The sequence below is a fragment of the Epinephelus lanceolatus genome, chromosome 10 (assembly GCF_041903045.1).
Source record: "Epinephelus lanceolatus isolate andai-2023 chromosome 10, ASM4190304v1, whole genome shotgun sequence".
Lineage (NCBI taxonomy): Eukaryota > Metazoa > Chordata > Actinopteri > Perciformes > Serranidae > Epinephelus > Epinephelus lanceolatus.
The window spans coordinates 26,253,474-26,278,817 of NC_135743.1; the positions used below are offsets into that span (position 1 = coordinate 26,253,474).

General features: G+C 40.2%; 2 protein-coding genes across 4 annotated transcripts in view; one reads left to right on the top strand and one right to left on the bottom strand.

Annotated features, from left to right (window-relative positions):
- Window positions 1-236: 236 nt before the first annotated feature.
- LOC117266016 (carboxypeptidase Q-like) overlaps window positions 237-25,344 on the bottom strand; it is a 28,216-nt gene continuing 3,108 nt past the window's right edge. For all 3 annotated transcript variants that reach the window (XM_033640932.2, XM_033640933.2, XM_078171877.1), the window contains exons 6-11: window positions 25,081-25,288; window positions 19,237-19,348; window positions 18,467-18,558; window positions 17,172-17,267; window positions 16,572-16,677; window positions 237-2,052 (exon numbers count right to left, since the gene is read on the bottom strand). In XM_033640932.2, the coding sequence (XP_033496823.1) occupies window positions 1,892-2,052; window positions 16,572-16,677; window positions 17,172-17,267; window positions 18,467-18,558; window positions 19,237-19,348; window positions 25,081-25,288 (775 nt within the window). In that variant the 3' untranslated portion in view covers window positions 237-1,891. The remainder of the gene's footprint in view (window positions 2,053-16,571; window positions 16,678-17,171; window positions 17,268-18,466; window positions 18,559-19,236; window positions 19,349-25,080; window positions 25,289-25,344) is intronic.
- Window positions 6,379-10,512, top strand: LOC144464520 (uncharacterized). Its single transcript, XM_078171878.1, has 3 exons — window positions 6,379-6,773; window positions 7,663-7,804; window positions 7,949-10,512. Exons 1-3 carry the CDS (start codon window positions 6,468-6,470, stop codon window positions 8,092-8,094), a joined length of 594 nt encoding a protein of 197 aa, XP_078028004.1. The 5' UTR covers window positions 6,379-6,467; the 3' UTR covers window positions 8,095-10,512.

Below are 25,344 nucleotides of genomic sequence, written 5' to 3' on the forward strand. Positions count from 1 at the left end.
GTGTGTGTGTGTGTGTGTCATGATTAATTCTTTTTACTTCATCCGCTCCTCCGTATGATCTCCGCTCTGCTCTTCACCCATCCTCCTCTCCATTCCTCCTCCCCCATTTCTCCTTTTCATGAAGTAGCTGCGTCTCATTTTGCGTCATATTCCTCTTTTTATCATCAGAAACTACAAGATTGGCAAAATTCAAAGTATTTCAGCAGAAGACCAGATAGGAGTGACGGGGGTAAAGCCATGATTAATACTTGTTTTAATCATATCACAATATTGCAGTATTTATTTCAGTGTCAGATCTTACATAACATCTTCTAAATGTGGCATTAAGGAAAAAATGTCCCGAGTTAAGCAGATTGTTGGCAGGAATTAAAAATAAAAAACCCCATACATAAACACTATAGAATTGTAACTTTCAAAGGTAACCTTTTTCCCTTTACACTGGAAACTTACAGGAATTAGAGGACATTCAAACATCTCTACAATCTAGCAACACATTTTATTAATGAGTTCATAGTTGTTGCTTGTTTGTTTTTGCAGCACATTAAGGCATTAAAGGAACACTTCACCCACAAAATAACCATTTGTAAATCAGTTAGTCATGCCACGTTACCTTGAATTTGTGAGGAAATCTTTGTTTTTCTTGCATGCCTCCACGTAAAACAGCAAACACATTGATTTACTGTGGTCCACGTTTAACAACAGCAAAACTATGTCAAAACATCCTTTTATAAACTTACAGAACTTGTGCAGTATAATCCAAGTCTCATTTATCCAGTCGTGTGCTCAGTACTTCCCAAATGTATATATTTTCACTTAAACACTACTATTCAAAACTTACCCAAAAGTGAATTGTATATGCTCTCTTCAGCCAGACTCCATTGCCAAAAACAGTAATTTTATCTCACTGAACATGAGAGCTGCTGGTCTACCACTGCCTCCATCAGAAGGTTGTTTGTGTTATTGGGTGAATTTGGTGAATCCAAACTAACCCTTTAAAACACCAAAGTCCCATAAAAACAACAAACTAAGTGATAGAGGCAGTGCCAGACGAGCAGCTCCCACGGTCAGTGAGGTAAAATTACTGTTTTTGGCAATGGAGTCTGGCTTTAAAGGAAGCATAATTCCACTTTCAGTTCAGTACCCCATCAGAAAGGGCTGTCTGTTTGGGAAGTACTGAGCATACGGCTGGATAAATAAGACTTGGATTATACTGCATGAGTTGCTGTTGTTAAACGTGGTGCCTAATCAATCAGTAAATCAATATGTTGGCTATTTTCTTTGGAGGCATGTGAGAAAAGGTTTTCTTTAAGGATTCAAGATAACATGGCATGAGTAACTGATTTACAATTGGTCAGTTTGTGGGTAAAGTATTCCTTTAAGTCAAACACATAACCTGAGAAAGGCCACTACTCTAATTGTCTTGGTATAGTCTCCATCAGTGACCCAGCATTTTGAGTGACTCAGCTTTTTACTTGGGAAAAAATGCAGTTTGTCTCTCGTTCAAAGTATAACGTGCTCTTCTCTGTCAGTAGAATCAACATCATGTAGCATGATCATATACGCATCTATTATGTTGCTTTGGGATTTCAATAAAACTTTTATATGCCCCATCTTTGGTCCTGACAAGACTTTCATATGCTTCCCATTCAAAATAATCTACAGAGAAGTCACTCAATCTCTTTATCATCATCTCTTGGATTCACTTGTTTATCCACACATGAGTCACATTCAATTTGTAAACAAAGATTTACTCTAACTCTTTAAACTCAATCCATTCAATCTCAAGTTTTTCTTTAATAGAAGTTGGATTTGATGATGTGTTTTGGAAACAACCAGTCCAGCCGTCCACAGCCATCATCCTGTCCTCCTGTTTATCCTGTGTGCTAACTGGCTACCTGGGCAACATGTCCTGCAGGTCCGCCACGACATAGGCGACCACGGCCCACAGTGCCGAGCAGAGGTTCATCTCTTGAGGGTCCTGAACGGTCATGGTGTCACCTTCACTGTGGTGGAACCAAAAGTACCGACTGTCCGCAACATGGAGGCTAGCACCTGGAGGAGAGATGGAGGACAAAGATAAAATACAAACTGCTCCACTAAATGCTGGACACATTGAGAGGTCAGCTGTTGAAACTCAAAGTCATGACATTTTACATCTAAAAAGAATCATTAATATTTCATCTGATGTAATCCTCCAAGACATTTCTGTGGAAGAGGAAAGTGGGTCTGATTAATACAAGGAGTGGTGAAATTCCTTTTAACTCAGAACTCATCATAGCTGTATGCATAGTCTGGTCTCAGCATGTGGAAGTCAACCAAAGCCACTTAATACTAAGAAATTGTTAAAAAAAGAAGGAAGAAATCCCCATTTCAATAAAAACAATTTTCACTTCTCACTACAGTGACATTTCTATTCATCTACTCATCAATTTGTTCTTTTGACTGTCAGACCTGCTCTGATTTGCTATTATAAGGAAACAATCATTATTTTAACAACAATGTGTTGGCATAAACAACCTTTTCATTACTTTACCTTCTGGTATGTACTTGTGTAGTGGGAGCTTGAGTGTATTGGCAAAACTTAACATTAAATCTACTTTGTGGGATAGTAAATTATATTCTATACACTCCATTACACTGTCAGTTGGTTCGAGTTCCAGTTTATTGTGTTTAAGGCAATGGCAGCTCTGCCTTTTTCTGGAGAACACTGAGTGTATGCAGCATCTGATTAAGTTAGCGATATGTCTTCCAATTTGGCCCCATGGTTTAATTTATATTTTTTGCTTGTGTTTCACTCTGGATTCCTGCCCACTTAGGAGTGAACAATGGAGATGTGGAAAAAGCTAAACAGTGGACACTGACTTTGGGACTGATTTGTCAAGCTATTATTTCTATGGTTAAAATTTAAATTTCGTTTTTACACTAACAAGATGCTACAGATGAAATTCTAACAGCAACTGAGCTAACTGATAACCAAGCAGGCTTCATCTGCGGAGGAAGGTCATGATATGTGGTTGAAAGCACCAGAAAAGGCCAGTAAGTGGACTCTGATTTGGGTACAGAGGCATAATGCTTTCACTTGAGAAAAAAAAGTTATGTTTGCCCTGTTTCTCTGTGTGATGCCTTATTAAGATTATCTCAGAATTTCGAGAAAAGTGTTCATTAAAAATCTGAAAACACACAAAAATGAGAAATATTGAGATTCAATTCAGAAAAGCAGGAGCAGATTATTTTTCCCATAAAAACATTTCTTAAAACTCTGCAAAGTTTTAATGGGGGGGGGGGGTCAGCTTGTTTTACTGGGGAAAAATAAATAAAATAAAAAACAGGCTGATAAATATCTCATAATAATCTCAAATATTAAGATCATCTTGTGAATTCAGAAAAACAAGCAGGGTTTTTTTTCCATAAATTCAGAAAATGGATTTCTTTGAATGAATGAATGAATGAATGTATTTTGAACCAAAAATAAAAAATAGATAACAGCATCCGAAAAGGAGTAGGTAGAAGTAAAACTTAAATGTCACTACCCCTTCCTTACATTTCTTCTTTTCACTCATATATTACTTAAACAAATTCCCAAATTTATTTACAACTAATATACAACTACCCCCAGTATATATTTCACCCAATTTAATAAAGGAGTAATAAACCCAGTTTATTTACAGTCCAAGTACCACCTAGTGTTACAAAATAAATATATACTCCCCTAACACAACCTTTCCTCATCTATATCATCATATATTTGTATAGTTTTTCATAAAGTCGTTTTTCTCAGATAAATGCATTATGCTGCCATAGTTGGGACTGTATTGTTTATTTTTTATTACAAATCTAACAATCCACACTCCGGTCCAGCAGGTGACAATAAAGCAAAAATAATAAGCTTGGCAAATGCCAATTAATCCAAAGAAAGAAGCTGAAGTTAGTTTGTTTTTAGCTTTGTTAGCTAACCCTGCAGTCAGCTGTCAGACATGGGTTGAAAGTGCGCATATCCCAGGTGTAAGAGCACGGAAGGGCTGTACTCCCTGCCGGCCGCCAGACAGGTGGCGCACCGCTGGCTGCAGGCTCTGGGAAGGCTCAACATACCCTCTGCTTCTCTTTATGTGTGCAATCTCCACTTTACACGGGACTGCTTCTGCAACTATGCAGAGGTGGAGATGAGCTTCAAAAAGCAGCTTCTCTTGAACCCTAGACGCTGTCCCTATCACTGCACAGGTGGTGACACAGGTGAGTAAAATGACGTCACAGCTCCTGCCTGCAGGGCTTTCATCATTCACCGAGGTGTACAAGCCAGACTCGGTTTGAGCCCCTGCCTAATAAGAGGGGATACGTTTTTGATTGGCTACAATGACCCCCATCCAATGAAAATTAAGTTTTTAACATTTTTAACCTGTCCAATGGAGTATTATTATATTTGGTTTATGGTACAAGACCTATAACAGCCATAATATTGGGGCTTTCCAAGCGACCAAACAAGGGGTATGCGAGGGGAAAGCATCATTTGAAGGTAAGTAATCAAACATTAGCAACAGTGTTGGGATAGTGCAATAAAAAGACTTGCATTAAGTCCAAAATAAAAGTGGGAGGGGTGGAATTAGTGGAATTAACAGAAAACACTTGAATAGTTCAGTTTTTATCATGGGGAAACATCCGACCAACAGTTGGTTATTGCAGCCAAGAAAAGGAGAAAGTGGAGCATGTCCTGATTTCATGCAGGAAATATGAAGATAATGAAGGGCTATGATTCAAGAGTTACAGAGGTTAGGGCAAGTGGAGGCCAGGATTAAAGTGTTTTTAAGTGAAGGGAAAAGGGTGGAGGGGAGAAAAATTATATTTAGGCTTTTGATATTCAACTTATGGCCTTAACGCTTAATAGGGTGCAGGGCGGCCTGCTGCCCTTTCTCTAATTCACAATAGAAATAAATTGATTAAAACTGGGATTTCTTTGTACTTTGAACGCAAAGGTGTTAGAGTGCATAAAAAGCATCAAAATAGCTTATAACTACTAGTTAATATTACAGCTTAAGAACCACCACAACATTCAGTAAACAACTTTTATACTGACTCAATTGTGCTTTGAAGTTTGTATTTGCTAATACAGGCTGTGGTTGTGTAATGTGACATAATAGCTGATTCCCCAAAGAACGGCCAGATAAGAGTGCTCCAGGGATGATGTTTTTCTGTAGGCTGACGCAGAAGATAGCATTACCCTGGTTCCCTCGTCAAAACATCTATGGGATTTTTCAAACTGTGTGGCAAACAAATGTGTATGATACTTACACATATTCTTCAGCAAGATAATCTTCCTGAATAACAATACTTTTATATATTTTTTTTAGCCTAAATGAAATCACCACAAGTAAAATGCTAACATGAGGCTATAAACAAACCACACTATGGTCACCACCACTGCAGTAAGGCTGTTTAGCTGTGTTCGGCGTGTGTTCAAAATTCACGCGAGGGATATTTACTGACATATTTTATGTCATAGAACAAAAACGTAAAGTCTCTTAAGCTTGTGTTTACCACAGACCTTACTTCAGGCATCAAACCAAAAACCCACTGACTTTGAGATGATGTGATAAATAGTACAGCAAGAGGGTTCCTGGTTCGAACCCGGGATGGGGGAGCCCTTCTGTGTGGAGTTTACATGTTCTCCTTGTGTCAGCATGGGTTTTGTGTGTATCTCTGGCTTCCTCCCACAGTCCAAAGACACGCAGGTTAATTGATGACTCTAAATTGCCTGTAGGTGTGAATGTGAGCGTACATGGTTGTTTGTCTCCATGTGTCAGCCCTGTGATAGTCTGGCGACCTGTTCAGGGTGTACCCTGCCTCTCGCCCAGTGTCAGCTGGGATAGGCTCCAGCCCCCCTGTGACCCCTAACAGGATAAGTGGTTAGAGAAAATAAATGAATGAATAAAGTCTGTAGCTGCTCCACAGACAATGAATTGAGAAAAAATGTTAGTGATGACACTGAGAGCACCCAGGGGAATGTTCTGAGTACATGGGTACATTTTCTGCTCATCTGGGTACAAAAAAAAAGAAGAAGAAAATATTATGTGGGTCAACAAAAATCAGGCTCCCATTCATTGTCTATGGAGCAGCTCCAGACTTTGTACCCTATGACATCACAAGTTTGAGACTTACTCCTCTGGTTTCTGGCTTTGAAAGAGAATAGCTCATGTTCACAGGTATTGATTAAACTTTATCAGGACACAAAAATAATATTGAAATTCTTAATTCTTAATTTAGGTGTTGTTCCCCTTTAAATGCTGCTACTGCAAAGAATTGTGGGACGACATTGCATGTCGTATGGCACAGGAGATATAAAGGAAGACTTCATAAATATTAAAATTCCATAACAGCTCTTATTAAGGCTGCCACTTTATCACTTCCGGGTCATTTCCCTCAGTTACCTTCTATGCAAACAGGACTGCAGCCTCGCTTTCACTGTGTTCAAAACGATGGCGGAGACGTGTTTTGTTTTCGGATGCAACGCTGCAAAAGAAGACATTGTGAGCGTGCATGTATTACCAAAGGACCTGCAACTCCGAGAGAAGTGGGTGCAGTTTATTTGGAAAAATCGCAATGTGCCGGACAAGCTTCCAGAGAAAACTCGGATCTGCAGTAGCCATTTCCCCGAGCACTGTTTTGAGAATTTCACCCAAAAACAGATGGGCTTTGCCACAAAACTTGTGCTGAAGCCAGATGCTGTCCCGTCCATCTATCCCGGGGACACAGCGAGTACGAGCCTACAAGTTGGTCTGCCTGTAAGTTTATATCCCTTTGTGTTATCTGTTGACTGTGCCCAACTAACTTCCAGTGTGCTAGGTAGTGTTAGCCACCGTACACTCCCACTCCTCCGTCACCTGAAAATCCATTTTTTCCAGGTTATTGCATGTGAGTTATTCCTCAATCCTCTCCTTCGCTGACAATAGCTGGCATGTTTTCCGGTCAAAGCAGTTCATTCTTTCCTCCTCCCCCATGAATTCACCAGGAGAGGGGGAAAAAACGCGATTTCGGACTGGGCTTATTATTGACGTGAATAAGAAGCCGAGGAGGCGAGGAGCAACGCTTTCCAGCTCCTCCTGGGGACCTCAAGTCGTTCCCAGGCCAGATGAGATATGTAATCCCTCCAGTGTATTCTGAGTCTGCCCTGGGGCCTCCTATCAGTGGGACATGCCCGAAACACCTCTGACAGGAGGCAATTTGATCAGATGCCCAAACCACTTCAACTAACCCCTTTCGACGCAATGGAGCAGCGTCTGTACTCCGAGCTCCCTCTGGATGTCCGAGCTCCTTGCCCTATCTCTAAGGCTGATGTTACCTTTAAACATTTAACAAAAGCTTGGACAGAACAGTAATGGCCGCCTCTCATCTAATTTTCCTACTTCTTTTGCCACTCTCCTTTCAATTCTCATTTTTAATTGTAGCATCTTAAGTACACCTCTGCACTGCCAAAGCATACCATAAAATCTCTCTGAAGGTGACTTTGCATTGCTATCTGCTTTTACCATTTCTTTCAACCCACAGCATAAACCCAGAAGACGTCGGCCTCACAGGATACCTCTCAACTATACACAAAGGATTCAGTTGTTTCACATTTTATTTGTGATGATGTATGCATAACGCGTCGTTGTTCCCTGTGTCAATGTTTAGGTCATCACTGGCATTTTCTCTCAGACTTTGCCTGCTGTAAGACACGTAGCCTGCCAGACCGACCCTCCAGAGACAAGACCACTCAGATCAGTCGGCACACAGCTATCTATGAAAACTCTGCAGAGTCACTTTCGTAGTATAGGTTTGTATTTCTGCATATCATAAAACCATATTAAAATTTGTTAAGCTTTTGATCTTACTTACTGTAATAGTAAGTGTGCTCATTCATTTTGCTACTAAAGACACAACTGACAGAATGACTAATTTCTTTGTCTGTGTATTGAAGCTACGCAGGCAAAAACACCCAGCAGAGACTGTGGCGTGTGCACCCCCACCTACCCCTTGGATAGTCCATTACTGCTCCTGCAACCAACAGTAGTAAAGACACCATCCAAGAGACCTCGACTTACAGAAGAGGAGGAGGGCCCTTAAGAATGCAGCTTGTTTATGGTGGTTCATTAACCAAAAGATTCAATGTTACTCTGGGGACTCTCACTGTCATTGGTTAGCAGCTGTGTCTTTCTCTTTTATTATCTTTTCGGATGTCTCTTCATGGAGAGGAGTTGGTGAATGAAAGATTGGCGAACGATTAGGACTGCTGAAAACTTGAGCAAACTCCAAGCTGTCAGCTGCTCTGTTGGAACTGTTTAAGGGGGCTTTCACATCAGGGACCCGGGCCCTGATCCAAATTCACTTGACCCCAAAGTTGAGTTTGTTTGATTAGCATGAACACGATGTACCATACCTGCACACAGTGTCCCGATTTGTGCCCTAGACCAGTTGAAAAGGTGGTCTCAAGTAAGGTTCATGTGTATGCTGGTACAATACCTATCAAGTGGGAAAACCAATCGTAACTGAAAAAAAGCGGACTCCTATTTAACCCAACTACAAGGAGTTTGATTAAACATTCTTGAAGGACAACTTCGGTATTTTTCAACCTGGGCTCTATTTCCCCATGTGTATGTGTGCGTATGATTCATGGGTACCACTCGTTCTAAAATTGGTTCAGTATTGAGCTCCGAAACGAGCTAAAACGGTAATGGGGGCAAATGCGTCCCATATAAAAGTGCTTTTTTCCGCCACTGGCCGGTTCAGATCGCCAGTGCTATCTCTGTAAATAGCATATGGTAGCGGCCCTGGGGCAGTGGTGACTGTGAATGAGTGGAGTCAGCTGTCAGTCAGTGTTGGAGCAGAAAGGTGGAAGTTGTCTCCGCTCGGTACTGTAAATGAGTATGTGTGTGTGAAGTTTGTGTTTTTTCGCCACTGACCGGTTCAGATCGCCAGTGTTAAATAACATGCTAACTTAGCCTTTCCCTTACCTCTGGGCTGTGTGATGTCACGAGCTTTGCGCCACTGTGTCTGTAGCTCTCTCTACTCGTGGGACAGTCGTTTTCTTGAGGAAGAGGTGTTTCAGGATTGGATGTCTTCTCCTCTTCGGCTGGCAGTAGTCATCTTGGGAGAAGTGAGCACCGCAGACCCGATGGTCTGCGAGGCGCAGTGTCTGGACAGGAGTGTTAGCATCCATTTGTAGCACAACTAGCCACAACTTCAGCATCTCGCCGTCCGACAAAGGCAGCCTATGAAAGCTGTACGGGGTGTTGCACGACATCCTGTTCTTGTGTTCGGGAAAAACGCCCGTTTATTTAGTTATTTAGTTTTAGCTCATTTCGCAGCTCAATACTGAACCAATTTTAGAACGAGTGGTACCTATGAATCATACGCACACATACACATGGGGAAATAGAGCCCAGGTTGAAAAATACCGAAGTTGTCCTTTAATTTTGCTTCTATATGAGACAGTAGCACAGCTCGTTGCCAACTGGCCGAGATCCAGCTTTTGTTTCTGCCTTCAAGCTGCTCTGGCTTGGAGCGGACCTTCACCTTGCCTCTCCACCAGTCCCCGCTGATGACAGCTCCTGGAGCAGCGGTGTGCATGTGCGGCACTCTTTCCTACACTTCAGCACAACAAAAATGTCACGAAGATGATGGCGCAAGTGTACTTGAGTGCAGAACAACATTACTAATGTGAAAACTGAGCGTCGGGGGAGTGGAAAGGAGAAAAATCAAACTATGAAAACACTTCATAAAAGATAACTGAGCATCTTTAGGTGACTAACTCGTGTTTGTTACTGCTTTTTAAAAAGGGGACGTTTTTGTTGTCTGCCACAAGGTTCAAATGTTTTTATGTTCTTTTTGTCTTTAGTTCCTCTTCTACGAGTTATACCACAATGTCCTTCTGAGTAAAGTGTGATTTCACTTCTGCTGAAACTAGACAGAAGTGGGGAAAATGTTTAAACCACTTAATCTGTGTAAAAGCCACTAAGATGAAAAACAAGACAAATGCGTATTTTCACTATCAAAAATCCACAATTGAGGGAAACGGTAATGGCTTGGTAAAGTTTCTAGCCATTGCTGCTAAATTTGGGATGGTAACGGGTGGAACAGGTGAAAATCTTTGATATTTGACAGAAAGTAGATGCACAGTAATTGTTTTGACAGGATTATTCAGTTTCAGTTCTGCTATTCTGTTTTACATCATGAAGTTAGTTCATTTACAATATTTGGTGTCAAAAAGAAACGATAACTAAAAGTGAACAGAGATGTTAATGTAGCTTTTGTGTTAAGCTGTTAGTATCAAATAACTGTAGAGCAGGCCAACATTAAATCTGTAATTTCAATGGTGACTGGTAAATTATCAGCAGCCTTAGTAAAGCTGGATCCTGTTGTTTGGGTTTCATTATTCAACTGGCTATGTACAGAGGGGATTTTCTTTGTCTTTTTTTTTTACAGGAAAAATCAAAGCACATACATGTCTCAAATGTGTTGTAATAAAACTTACATTATACTGAGTATGTGTTGTTATCTCTATTATATTTTTATCTAGTAAGTTTTTTTGTATTTCATTATGTAAAAGTATTTTTAATGTTTGCAGACCTCTGTGTACACACGGTCCGAGGAGGGAATATCAGGGTTTTCCAAAAGCATCTTAAGGCTTCGATGACTTGTAAGTAGAGTAATTCACTTGCAATACACTCCATTTTCTACACCTTCCACAATTTGAATTTAGATTCATAAGAATGTGGCTGGCAAGAGTATTGGGATGATAATGAAATGGGAAGGCATCTGTAAAAAAATATGAAAGCATGTTATTACTGAAAGAATATAGGTCAAGGACTTGGAGGAAGACACCACCATTATCTGTTGGAGTCAAGGACATACAAGCCTCAATGAATCAGTTTATAAAACAAGTGAACACCCAGCTGGAGTATGTACACTCTATTCAGCCAAAATCCACCAAGGAACCAAAACATAATACATTTGAAAACCTTGGGAAGGTGTAATGAAAAATATAGAGTCATTTGATTAACTATTTAAAAGAAACAGGTTTAGGTCTTATGTGTCAAAATGTTACCAGACAAACTTACTGTTTCATCAGCAATAAACCCATCAGGAACAAATCTCTGTTATTCTTAATTGTTCCACAGTGATACTATCTCTAATGTGTCAATTTCTGATGAACGTGACCTTAAAATGTCCTATGAGCTTTGTATAATTAGACAATTCTCTTTAAATAATACTTTTTCAATCAAATCCATCCCATCTGGACTAATTCAATTAATGTTTAGGAGGAGGTGGCATTCTAGATGCACTATACTCATTTCTTTGGCACAGACATACTGTGTAAGAAATGTGATAATGAACATACAGTGCCCTCCAAAAGTATTGGAACAGTGAGGCCAATTCCTTTATTTTTGTTGTAGACTGAAAATATTTGCGTTTGACATCAAAAGATGAATATGGGACAAGAGATCAACGTTTCAGCTTTTATTTCCAGGTATTTACATCTGGATCTGATACACAACTTAGAAGATAGCACCTTTTGTTTGAACCCACCCATTTTTCATGAGAGCAAAAGTATTGGAACATGTGACTGACAGGTGTGTTTTGTTGCCCAGGTGTCTCCCAGTTACATTGATTATTCAAACAATAAATAGCACTGGATGTCTGAGCTCAGTTTCAGATTGGGTACGATAGGTTTTGCCTGTGCAGACTGCATTTAGAGGTGGAACCAACATGAAAACCAGAGAGCTGTCTATGGGTGAAAAAGAAGCAATTGTGAATCTGAGAGAAGATGGACAATCAATCAGAGCCATTGCACAAACATTGGCCATAGCCAGTACAACCATTTGGAATGTCCTGAAGAATAAAAAAACCACTGGTGTACTAAGCAACAGACGTCGAACAGGTACACCAAGGAAAACATCAGCAGTTGATGACAGAAACATTGTGAGAGCTGTAAAGAAAGACCCTAAAACAACTGTTAGTGACATCAGCAACAACCTCCAGAGGGCAGGAGTGAAGGTATCACAATCTACTGTTCGCAGAAGACTTCATGAACAAAAGTACAGAGGCTACACCAGAAGATGCAAACCACTCATTAGCAAGAAGAATAGGAAGGCCAGGCTGGAATTTGCCAAAAGGTACAGAGATGAGCCTCAAAAATTCTGGGAAAAAGTTTTATGGACTGATGAGACAAAGATTAACTTTTTCCAAAGTGATGGTAAGGCGAAAGTTTGGAGAAAGAAAGGATCTGCTCATGATCCCAAACATACAAGCTCATCTGTGAAACACGGTGGAGGTAATGTCATGGCTTGGGCTTGCATGGCTTCTTCTGGGACGGACTCTTTCATCTTCATTGATGATGTAACACATGATGGCAGCAGCAAAATGAACTCAGAAGTCTACAGAAACATTTTGTCTGCTAATTTAAAGAAAGATCCAACCAAACTGATTGGGAGATCCTTCATCATGCAGCAAGATAACGACCCAAAACACACTGCCAAAACAACAAAGGAGTTCATCAGGTGCAAGAAGTGGAAGGTTTTAGACTGGCCAAGTCAGTCTCCAGACTTAAACCCAATAGAGCATGCATTTTACCTGCTGAAGACGAGACTGAAGGGAGTAACCCCCCAAAACAAACAACAACTGAAAGAGGCTGTGGTGAAAGCCTAGAAAAGCATCACAAAAGAAGAATGCAAAAGTTTGGTGATGTCAGTGGTTCACAGGCTTGATGCAGTTATTGAAAGCAAAGGATTTGCAACTAAATATTAAGTCTCATTCACTTTAATCTATTTTAAGTTTATATGTTCCAATACTTTTGCTCACCTAAAAATTTTGTGTTCCATTACAAATAATGCTATCTTCTAAGTTGTGTATCAGATCCAGATGTAAATACCTGGAAATAAAAGCTGAAATGTTGATCTCTTGTCTCATATTCATCTTTTGATGTCAAACCCAAATGTTTTCAGTCTACAACAAAAGTAAACGAATTGGACTGACTGTTCCAATACTTTTGGAGGGCACTGTATTTGTTCATATATATTTTCTCAAAGTAAAAACAAAATAGCTGCTAGAGGTAACTTCTCTGGGAGCTAACAATCAGAAGAGATACAGTGGAAAATACTTCTGCTCTTGTCACATACTTTTATTTAAAACTTTACATACCAGTTGACACTGATAACTCCTGTTATTTTTTGCTGATGAAACAACAGTGCATTTATTCTTCAGTGTGAAATGACCTGACTTTAATTTTTATGTTGTAAAAACTCACTACTTAATCCTTAAAAATATTTGGTACTCTGATGATCTGAGTAAGACATCTCCAGAACACCATAAAACTTTTAAAACAATTAAAAGCCAAGTCCCAATTAAACGCCTAGTCCCTTTTATTAGCCGGGTGTGGCTACACATTTTGACAAATGAAGGCGTGGTCTGGTTGCCAAGCACTTCCCTTTTTTTTTTTTTTTTAAATAAAAGTTCTTCTGTTTTTTTACAAGCCATCTTTCCTTCCTTCCCTCTTTTTTTTGCGGTTTAGGTGAGCTCACAGCTCTCACTCTTTTTTTATTGTATTTTTTTAAATTCACGTTCATTTATTTAATTATTTATTTATTGACAGATTTTAATACTTTAATTTTTTATTTATTTTCAAAACAACATTTATATTAATAAATTAAATAAATAATATAAATAAGAAAACAAACACCAGCCATTCGTGAACCAATCAGTGTGTGTGACGTAAAATTTACGCGCCGTACCTGCAACGTCATCTTCAGTCGACACAAACGCCGGTTGCTAAGCGAGTAGCTAAGCAAACGTTCATAATGTCGGCAGAAGAAAGTTGTCGGTTATGCAGAACCAACCTGATGGTGAAAGGAGTGATAACAAACTCAAGAAACCTCTTCACTGTGAACTCCGTGGGAAACCCGTTGTCCCAGCGGTTCCACGATGTTGGAGTCATTTTACAAAAAAGACCCGGGGTGTTGTCTCGCAGGATTTGTGGCAAATGTTACCGAAAGTTAGTCAGGGTGGAAGAAGCTCTGAGAAATTTGAAAAAGTGGCAACAGACGGCAGAAATAGAGGCGACCATAGAAAAGGACGTACAGAGGGCGGCACAACACCGACACACGACAGAGGTATAATGCTAACGTTAGTGCTAGTGCTGAAAACGTTACAACAAATAACTGTGGCGCGTGTAACCTGAAACAGTTACAGCACACTGTTATGATATCCTGAGCATACATCTACAGTGACAACAGACTCAATTTGTTACATGTTATTTTTAAATTGGTCCACTACAGTCCAGTTTCCCACGCTCACTCATACATCCATGATCTTTGTGTATGACTCAGACATTCCTCAACAATAAAATCACACTGTCAAACTACCACTAGTCTTCTATGATGATCAGCAACTAAGGATGCACCACTTATCCTAAAACCGCAACTAACTTTTACAGTCTTCTTCTGTTCTATATTTGTGATGACGGATGTGTTGCTTCCCTTTTCTCTGTACTAAGGACAATGATGGCAGCACATCTATAATTTTAAGACATGTGGCCTCCCAAACTGACCCTACAGAGAGGAGATCAATCGGCACACAGCTGAAAAACGTCAAAAGCAGAGGTTTGAACACTTGTAACTTCAATATATTGTTGCTGTTCAGTTTCCCTAATTGAAATAGCTCATGCATGCATGCTGCTAAATCACACACACCACTCACAGAACGACTGTTTGTTTGTGTGTGCATTGAAGGTACCCAGGCAAAAATACCCAGCAGAGATTGTGGCGTTTGCACCCTCACCTACCCCTTGGACAGTTCAGTACTGTTCCTGCAGCCAACAGTAGTAAAGAGAGCATCCAAGAGACCTCGACTCAGCCTTACAGACGAGGAGGGAGGCCCTTCAGAATGCAGCTCATCTGTGGTGGATCACAACCCAGACTATTCTGCATGACCTCTGAGGACTCACTGTCGTGGGTTAGCAGCTGTGTGTTTTGGAAGTCTCTTCATGAAGAGGAGTGGATGAATGATAGATTAATGAATGGAATAATTACGACAGCTGGGAACCTACATTTTTATGGTATGGTCATGGAAAACGGTGTCTGTGCAACAATTTGTAACCTGTGTCCAACTGATATGGTGCTATTCTTCGATTTTTGGTGTTAAGCTAGTTTTTTCTTCACTTCCTGTTTAGACATTACTATACAGACAGATGTCCCTATAGGAATACTATGCAGGATTGTCAGTTACTGTGTGTAGACATGCTTGCTGGCAAAAGTGAAAGTAAAAGCCAACCCCAGATTCACTCTCATTTGGCATTTTGCCTCACTATAAATGCATTTTTCTGCACTGTGTCTCTTGGATGCCTGCTGCAGTCCACTTGAGCGCTGTGGGGGTGCACACCCATAAATGTCCCGAACACAGAAAGTACAGGCAGGCAGAGTCGCCACACACTCATACGTCTAGTGGGCCACAAGTCATGATTGAGAAGGATTAATTCTGTTTGAGTCTATACGTTGTTTTATAGGAAATTAGCATTAGGAAGGCATCAAACCCTCAGCTGCTCTTTAGGAACTGTTAGATGTGCAATAATGGAAAACTGTCTCTATCCATACAGCACACTTCCTACTTTAAAGCAGGAACATATGTGGTGCCTTGTTATGTACTGAAATTTTTACATAGGTTGTTTTTTTTCTGTTCCTTGTCTAGAAGTTACACCACAATCTTTCTGTATACATTGCAATTTCACTTCTACAAAAACTAGACAGAGGCAGGGCGGATGTTCGGACCACTAAATCTCTAGAAAAGCCACAAAGAAAGAAACACGGCCAGAGATTAGCCTCACATTGGTGAATCTGTTTTCACTGTTAGCAATTCAGAAAAGCAAAAATCTGTCAAATGTAACTATACTGTAATGGCTCTATACAGTCTCTCACCCTTACTGCTAAACTAGAGGTCAGTTTCAATTCGGATTTTTAAGAAATTCCACCTCAGTGAATATCTGCCCACACTTCCCTATTTTACATTGTGTTATGTTCAAAGTTCATCAATCAGGATGTGATTATGTGTACACAGCACTTTTACAAGAAAAGAGAGGGCATTAAACCACAAAATTAGGATGAGATACTTCCTATTTAAGTGTATCTGTGTTTAGTGTTGTCAAAAATATCGATTTATCAATACTCATTTTGAATATTTGAAAAGGTTTCAAAACTCATTTTCTGCAGTATTGATACACCAGTACCAGCTGTGCTTTCTTCTTCTTCTTCTCTCTTAACATTATTGTTTACTACAGTCATTCTGCAGTTCCCTGCTACCAACCAAGACAAGAGAAGTAGTTTTGCTGTTATAGCCTTGTTTTCTTTTAACTAAAAATGTAACTTGTATGCCCTCAATATCAGTTTTTCCCCATGGTTTTTAAAAATGGTATTTACTATTGATATTTTTCAGGATATTGTATCAAAGTTAGAGGCTCCAGTTGTTATACGATGAATTTTCACTTTGCTTAATCATCGTATCATGAGCATTTGCTGCTAGATGCAGAAAGACAGACAGACATTGATTGAACTGACCTGGTACCCCTGCCTTCAGCCATGGTGAGATGTCTGTCCCCTCTCCGTGTACCTCCAGTTTGGTTGTATTAATGGGAGCCAACAGTTTGACCACTTCTTCCATCACCTGTTGATATAGACACAGCTTAGTGCTTCTCAGCTCATCACATAGTCTGTTATACACAAGCTCTTTTCAAATATGGTAGTGTAATTTCAAGATGCATTGTCTTATTTTTTAATTATGTGGCTTTTGTAATTCAGACACCGGATTATAAGCCAAAAGTGAACATTTACTCAGCATGTCACAAGACGTTACAGTGTCACATCTACATCGAAGATTCAGTCACTCAGTGGTTAAGCGTGAGTTTTCTGCATTAAAATACACTGATGTTAAATCAGAAGTTCAAAGTTGAGACTAGTTAAAAATGTCCAATCTAGGCAGCAATGGTCTGAACGTAGGTTTAATATTAAGTAGGGATTAGATGGAGGGAAAACAGCACATTCACTGCACTGAGTATTAATTCATGCCACCTTGTAGATTCTGTGCTTTGCAGAATTCAGACTTTTATGCCTGAATAAATACTTAATAATTGTGTGATACTGTTGTGTTTTCAATCCTACCTTTCGTGCTGCATCACTGCCAGTAAACTGCAGTGCCACAGGGTTGAATGTCCCCATGTCAGACTCCATGACCAGGTCAAAGTTTGACATGTTCACCTGGGTGGGGAGAGGAAGCAGAAAAGAGTAGGACACAGAGCAGATACAGGAGGTGAAGGATCAAGAGAGGCCACAGAGTCATAAAAAACACCCTAAGGTGTGCTTGAATGATTAACATGATTAACAAGCTTGAGCCAATGGAAACAGTGGACCACTCAGTAATCCTCATACAAGGCTTCAAGAGGTGAATCACACTCAACCAGTCACTGGGAGTTGCTGGTACAGCTGCCCTAATGTACTGAGAAATTCCTAATATGTATTGAACATTAGAAGTGTTACAGTACACTGGTTAAAAACATGCACTTAACTCATACCTCTGTTTTGACAGTATAGGTCATTGTATGCAGGGTTCCCATGGTCATGAAATTCCTGGAAAACTTTTCCAAATGTTGTGGAAAACTGTGTTGAATTGTCACTAGTATCATGTGACACAACAGTGTGTGCAACTAGTTGGTACTGGGAATGTCTAACAAGCAAGTTAAGTTAGCTAGCAGTTTTTGTATACGCAAATGCCTGGGTAGTATGTGTTAATTTATGTATGGCTTTCAAACTGCAAATATAATACATGACTAAAGAGAGGCTGACCCTGCCTGTGCTGGATGTGAGCTCTGCACCAAAACGCTTGACGTTGGCAACAAGGGGGAAACAGGTTCGGTCAGCCATATTGAAGGGAAAAAGCATCAAGATAACCAAAAGACAGCTCAACAGGCTGCCAGCGTCAGCACATATTTCACACCTGCTGTAGCCAGACCAGATAAAGTTACAGCTTAGTAGACAAATTTCATTCCATATTCCATGCTACATTTTTGCTCCCATGCCTGTCTTATGGACAAAGCCCCCTGGAGTAAGAACCTCGCTATTGCGCCCTATGATCGCTATTTCAGCATAACGTTACCTAGTTTATACTACTTAAATAAAGTGGAAAAGATATGGGAAGGTTTTGAACATTCATTGGTAAAAATGTGTGGGAACCCTGTAGGGGTCAACTGCATCATAGGCAGCTAAAGCTCTAAAGAAGCTGGTTTGCTGTCTAGATCCTTTGCACAAAGAAAAATCTGGTAGCTAGCCAAGGTCTGTTCAGCTCACTGGGAGAACATTTTCTATGCTCCTATACTCTATACTTTCACAGTGTGGTCTGACCCTCCCTGCTGCTTACTAGCAGGGTCAATTTGCTTTACTGCAGTAACAGTAGACAGTACCTTGTGTAGATCAAAGTACTGCTGCGCTCCGACCCCACCCTGCTCCTCAGCTGTCCACAATACTGCTCGCAGGGTTCTCCTCGGACGCAAACCTGGAAACAGACAAAGACTCATAAACATACAAAGCTGTGAATACATAAAGAAAGAGAAAAATTACAGCTCCAGTTAACAAACGACACAACTGCCATGTATAGTGATGATACTGTATTTCTAACTCTTTAGAACTTGTAATACACATTAAAGTTACTGTATTCCTGACTAAACCTTTTTATCACTGGACCTTGTTCTCCTCTTGTTTGGATAACACGGTCCCACTGTAGGGTTACTGAGTTACACTCTTGTCTCCATAACTATACTGTGCTGTACATCCGAGCCTGTTTCCTAAATATGTTGTCCTTCTTCCTCTAAAAACAGTTGGAGGAAATTACAGTTTACAGTCTGTGGAATTGTTTTATAATTTGTACCTAAGTTTGGAACAGGATACTTTGCTCCCTGAATACAGAACGTTGTGTTTCGCTCCCTCATTTATGGAACTAGTTGGTCTAGTCACTTGTTTAAAAAGAAGATGGCTGATCTCAGTAGGGCAAACAAGAGAAGTAAATAATTAACTTGACTTTGTTTTTAAGGTTGTGTAAGCTTGCTGCCATCCACATACTTTTCATTCATTCATAAAATATGTACATGTTTTTTCAGTGGAAGTTCATCTGTGCAGCATCATGCACAGTATATGCATGTGCCTACAGTATAGGACATGTTTGTTTTCATATTACCTAAGTCCTTGATGAGGGAAAGGGCTTCCCACGAAATCATGGCTCCACCTCCGTCATCCATGGCGCCTTGGCCCACATCCCAACTGTCCAAATGGCCGCTCAGTAACACGACCTAGCAGATTTGACAGATAAAGAGATGTATAAATAGACATGAGGAGACTGTGGTGTGACGCTTAAAGGGATAGTTTGATGTATGAGGTACTTATCCCCAGTCAGTGTTTTACATACAGTAAATGTCTGTTGGCACAACCCAGTTTGGAGAAGCTGCTTTACCTTGCTGTTAGACGATAACCAATGGGGAACTGAAGCTGTTGATTGCTCTCTACAAAGCCAAACTCCACTGAGAAAAACAGTATAATAACACAGACTAACTGATTGAGACAGCAGTAGACTAGTACGTTTTGCTGCTGCCCCTGTCCACAGCAGTACAGTGCTTTCGTGTCAGTGCTGCTTTCTGCTTCCCCAAACTTGAGGCATGGCGACTACCATCTACTGTAGGAAATACACCGACAGGATAAGTACCTCATACAATCCCACTTCAAAAGATCAGAACTATTCCTTTAAGCTTGGTGCAAATGCAAGAGAATGGGATCAGATAACACTCTCTGGCCCATATCTACATTTTATTAAAGCAAACTCAAACATGATAGGGCTCCGATTTGACTCTACGTATTTACAATAAAAAAATGTTTTTTATCAGCAAGGACATACAGCCCGCCTCACAAAAACAGGAAAACAAAGACGAAAACACACAGTTCAGACTGATATGCCCATTTCCAGGAATCTGAAAGGGGTTGGATTCCTGTCAGTGGGATGATCCTGACCTGCTGTTCCAGGTTACAAAACATTTTCTGACCTGAGCAAGTCCAGTCTGGACAATGACCCAGAGGCCACACATTCTGTTAAAACAAGAGTGAAGTGCAACTCCTCTCTTGCGTAAGAGAAATGCTAATATATTTTTTTAGGCATTGCAGGGTCAGTCTTAGCTCAAAGCACCACTGTATCTAAGTGCAGCCTTACAAAGCCACTAGCATGGCTGTAGACTTGTAGTCTTGTACATTTGCATCAGCATTTCTATCTGCTTAAAGTTGAAGGTTCCATTAGTGTGCCTAAAAATTAATTTAATAATATTAACATTTGTGAAATGTGTAGTCTACATGCTTAAATGCTTTTAGCATGCCCTAGGAATGCATCAGCTGGGAATGTAAGACATACACACATTTAGTACAGATACAACACAGATAAGGCGCCATGTGCAAGATCTATAAATCACATGTCGACCTCTAAATTTCCTCTAACTTAGGTTTTCCATGTAAGGGTTTATCCCAGGTTACTGCATGCTTCAGGGATTTCACAGTCCAGTCTTTGAGTCGGAATCTGGCCATAAACACACTGAGCTTGTAATAATTCAGCCCAGCTGCGGTGATGAAAGCAATAGGACATTCATATTTATTAAAACCCCACATGAATTATTTTTCTGTTGTGCTGCAATTCAAACACTGGGTAACCTCAGAGGGCCTCTGCTGGCTCCTGTTGACTTTATATTGCTACACTGTCACTCTACTAAAGGGTACAGCTACCTGACTAGTAATGCTATTAGTATGCTTATGGCTACAGCTAAATTTGTTGTAGTTAACTAGTTTAAATTGAGATTAACAAAGTATTAAAATGATGCTGAGATGTGGTTCGGTGGCATGTAGTTAAGATGGGAAGGAAAACATTTTTTTTAACCTAATACACACTGACATTTATGATCATTATCACTTTCACGCTACATAATTTGTTTTTAGCCGTAACTATAAACAGAAAGCCTACATGACGAGATATTTTAGATAAAACGGGTAATATTGCCATGAAGAAAAAATGGAAGATGTAGGAGTTAAGTGGGTGGAAACAATCCTAGCAACTCATCCCTCGCAGATGACTGGCTCTAAAAGGCTAAACTGTGGAAATGACTCACTAAACCTCAAATGGACATCTTTCTATGAACGTGGGCAAACACACGCACACACACACTCCAACCACAACTGCTGCCACTGCCAGCTGGAGCACTAAGTCACAGCGCCAGAAATGATGTCAACCATGCCATGTGTTTCATTTCCCTTTTCTATAATGAGCGACCAAACGATGGTTCCCAGATAAGAATAGCAACAGCTTACATCAGCAATGTTCCTCTCATCCAAGTCTTCTGACTGATTTTTTGGTTAACTCCACTTATTTTCCACGAATTAAACAGGAGAGGCTGCAATTTGTAAAGAAGGGGTGCGTTCACTTGAATGACACACAGTGGGAGCTGCTGAGATATATTTTGGACACAATACCATTCAAACAAAGTGAGTGTTCTGTAAGCTATCAAAGTCAGGAGTCTTGTGTTTGTGCAATCTTGGACTATAATGTTAGGATGTGATGTATTTGCAGGCTCAAGAGGCTGTGAGGGAGTAAAGGCTTACACACACACACTCCTAGTGTGAGTTTCCCAATGCAACACTATCTACCTTCATCTGCCGACAAAATTTATCTTGTCAGATATTAAAACGTGTACAGACGCCTCTGTTCGTAACTCAACATGCACACTTCCTTAACGACGATAACAACACCTCTGCTCCAGGCAGCCTCCACCTATATTAGGATCCACCATGATTCACAGGACACTGGAAATTTCACACACGCCTTAAGTGTGTGATACATGGAAAGGAAAAATGTTAATTCAGTCTGATCAAGTCTAACAAGAAGCTTCTTCCCTGTTTTCTGGAGCTTGATTCACACAGGTTTTAACACTCATCCTTACAGATCAGAGCAGCTACAATTTACATACCCTGCTCAGCTATTTAGGACATACTAGTTCAAACTGACTGGGGCTGTACCTGTGGATGGGAAATCTTGATCCTGCTTCTCTTCCACTTTTCTTCAGACAGATGCAACAGCTTTGAGCAGACAGTAAAGACCTCAAGACAGTTTCTTCCACTGACTTCAAGTTAAATCTGCCACACTAGTCCTGACTGTTTACCCACATCTGTGTACCCACACTGGGCAACGGGTGCCTTGGTGCTGAGCATGTCACATCTGGTATCCTGAAGTTGCTGCACTGTTTTCAGCCCTGACAGAAGCATTAGTGGGATTTTCTGTTCATCATACTGCCTCCTCTACAAACACACCAGCTTTCATTGGAGATTTGTGCAGCGGCATCATGTCCGTTTATCAGGTTCTACCTGTGAAACATGTTTGTGTCCTTCTACATATGTGTGAAGGACCTGTGTGTGACATTGTGTGACACTGCACTGCTCCCTTGCAAGCTGGGTCAGGGAATGTGCTTCTGACTTAGAGCTGGACATACTTTGTATTTTATGACTGATGAGGCTAATAGTTGCATGTAGGTGTCTGACCATGTGTGTCCACCCTGCGACAGACCGCCTGTCCAGAGTGCACGACACCTTTCGCACAATGCATGCTGGAATCGGATTATTTGATCCTATTTTCAGGTAAATGTCCCTGCTAAGCAACACTGTGCATCCCCATTCACGCAAAAGCTTCACACACAGAACACTAGTTTTACTTCACAAAATCTGAAAATGAAGAACAGATACTAAGGATGACTGCAGACTCCAGTGTTGCAGTTCAGAAACATCCACCCAAAAGCAAATTTAAATGATCATTCAGCATGTTTACATTAACGTGTTCACAAATCACAACTCTGTTTGTACCATGAAAGAATAGTTTGATTTCAGCAGGCCTGTAATTTTAGAGTTGTTGAGACTCGCCAATAGAAAGAATGCAGCGATCTGAGAAAAATGCAGGAATGTCTGGCGTGTTGCGATTTATATAACTATTTTCATATGGACAGAGTTTGGGGATTTTTGTAAATAGGATGCCTAGGCAGAGACATTTCTCGGGAATTTTCAGAAGAAACTGAAAAACTTCTAATTCCAAGGTATAATTTTTTTTTTTCAAAAACACATCCAAAAAACATTACTAACAGGTTATGAGTTGTTTACACAAAGTATTTCCATAGAAAAATAAATCATACTGACCGACTCAAAGTGACATTTGTCAGAATTTCCAGCTGAATTGAGCCTCAGCACTCTGGAAAGATTAGATCACACACACACACACACCAGGAAAAGGCAGACTAAACAGCTGTGGGAATATCTGGAGTCGGCAAAAAAAAGAGGTTACACTATTCCTTCCCCGTCCCACCAAACCGTGGAAAAGAGAGAGAAAGACTAATTAAGAGAGAGACAAGAACATAATAATAGAGTCTTTCTGAGGACATCTGTTTCCCATACAATTAATTTGAAGGGCCCACCCAAATAGATTTGACCCAACACTGAAAGACTTGAAAAGAGAGACTGCTGCATGACAAGACACATAGATCAACCAGAAGGACACTTGGACAGCGCAGGCCTCTGCCAAGGCCAACAGTCCAGTCTTCTATGGTATGCAATTCTGCATGCAAAACCACTATGTCTGAATGCATTTCCAAAACTATTAGAATTATGCCAATATGTTTGTGTCCTCTGAAGCCTCGTCATCTGAGATGTGCATTTATTATGTACTTCTAAACTGGAAATATTTCACATACCTAACATACCTTTGTGAAAACCAGAAATCACTTAATTATCACGTACAGATATTAAATGCTCAGACTGGCATCACATCATGAACATGGCAGCTTGTTTTCAAAGACAGTTGCTATGAAAAACTGTGTTCACGAGAAAAAAGTTTTACATGAGTCAACTTTAAATTAATTTCTGTGGTGGATTTTATTGCCAACAATTCACATTTGAATGTGAGTCAGCGCATAATTAACATAATGTGTGGGTATTTACGTTTCCAAAGCCACACCTTAGTTTGAGAAAGAAGCTTTGTTATGATTGTGGCAGTGTTACAATTGTACTCTAACAACTGCTCTCTGTATCAAGTTTGAAGAACTGCATGTTTAGTCAGAGCCATCAATCATTGTTAGTCAACTGCGATCAGACTGTCAAACTAGGCAGCACTGATCAAATATGAACCGAGATTCTGTCATTGTATTGTCAATTTCTCGCCTCAAATATTTTCAGAAACATATTTTAGTGTACTGTTCAGCTGTAAACTGAAAAAGTTTGTGACCCGGCCACCACGTTGGATACAGTAAAGCGAAACACTGCCCACCAGGCTGGACCGACTTTCTCATTTTACAGCTCAACAGTACACTAAAATATGTTACTGAAAACATTTGAGGTGAGAAAAAGGTAGTGTTGGGAAGGTTACTTTTTAAATGAGAGATGACTAGTTACTCTTGAAAAGTCCTAAAAACATAAGCACACAACTGAAATTTGTTGCTGAAATTTGACGCAACAACGACCCATGGTGTCCAGAAATATGCCATAAGATGACTTTCCAGGATGGCAAAAAGATGTTGTGTTGTATGTATGAAGGTTATATTCTACGTATAAGCTTTTTACTGAGACCCCTTTGTTAGTAAATGTGATTTAATTACATATTATTTTTCAGTAACCTTTCAGGAACAGTTTCCATATATAATATTTTGTAATTTAATTACAATAGAATAGGCAGAGGAGTATGATTTTTTTCACAGTTTATCTGTCTCATTCAGTGCTGTGAGACAGTTTCAGCAAATATGACAAAAGTTATTTCTTTCTATAAAAGTTACCCACTACAGCTTTAAGGAAAGTGGAATATAATTTGTGTATCTGCCCCATGAGTTTCATTAAAACGGGACTGGTAGTTTACCCATAATCATGCTGATAAACAGTCAAACAAACCAAACTAAAAATATAACCTCCTGGGCAGAGGTAATAATAGGTCAGACAGACAGGTGTCTGTGATGGTAGTGTGGGTTACCTGCTCAGGGTGTTGCCAGCCTGTTATCTCAGCCACTGTGTTGAAGGAGTCAGCATCAGGCAGAGTCTTGGCTTCCATTGTGAGTCTGACCACAACCTTCTGGCCTCTCTGTGCCATACGTGACATCAGCTCAGCATCCTCTATGGTGATACAGGCTGTGGGGATACGCTTCACTCCATCTTGGTAGTCCTGCCAACCAGTGTGGGGACTAGAGAGGCAAAGACAGGGACATGTGAATCTTCAGATTAAACCTTCATTTCACCA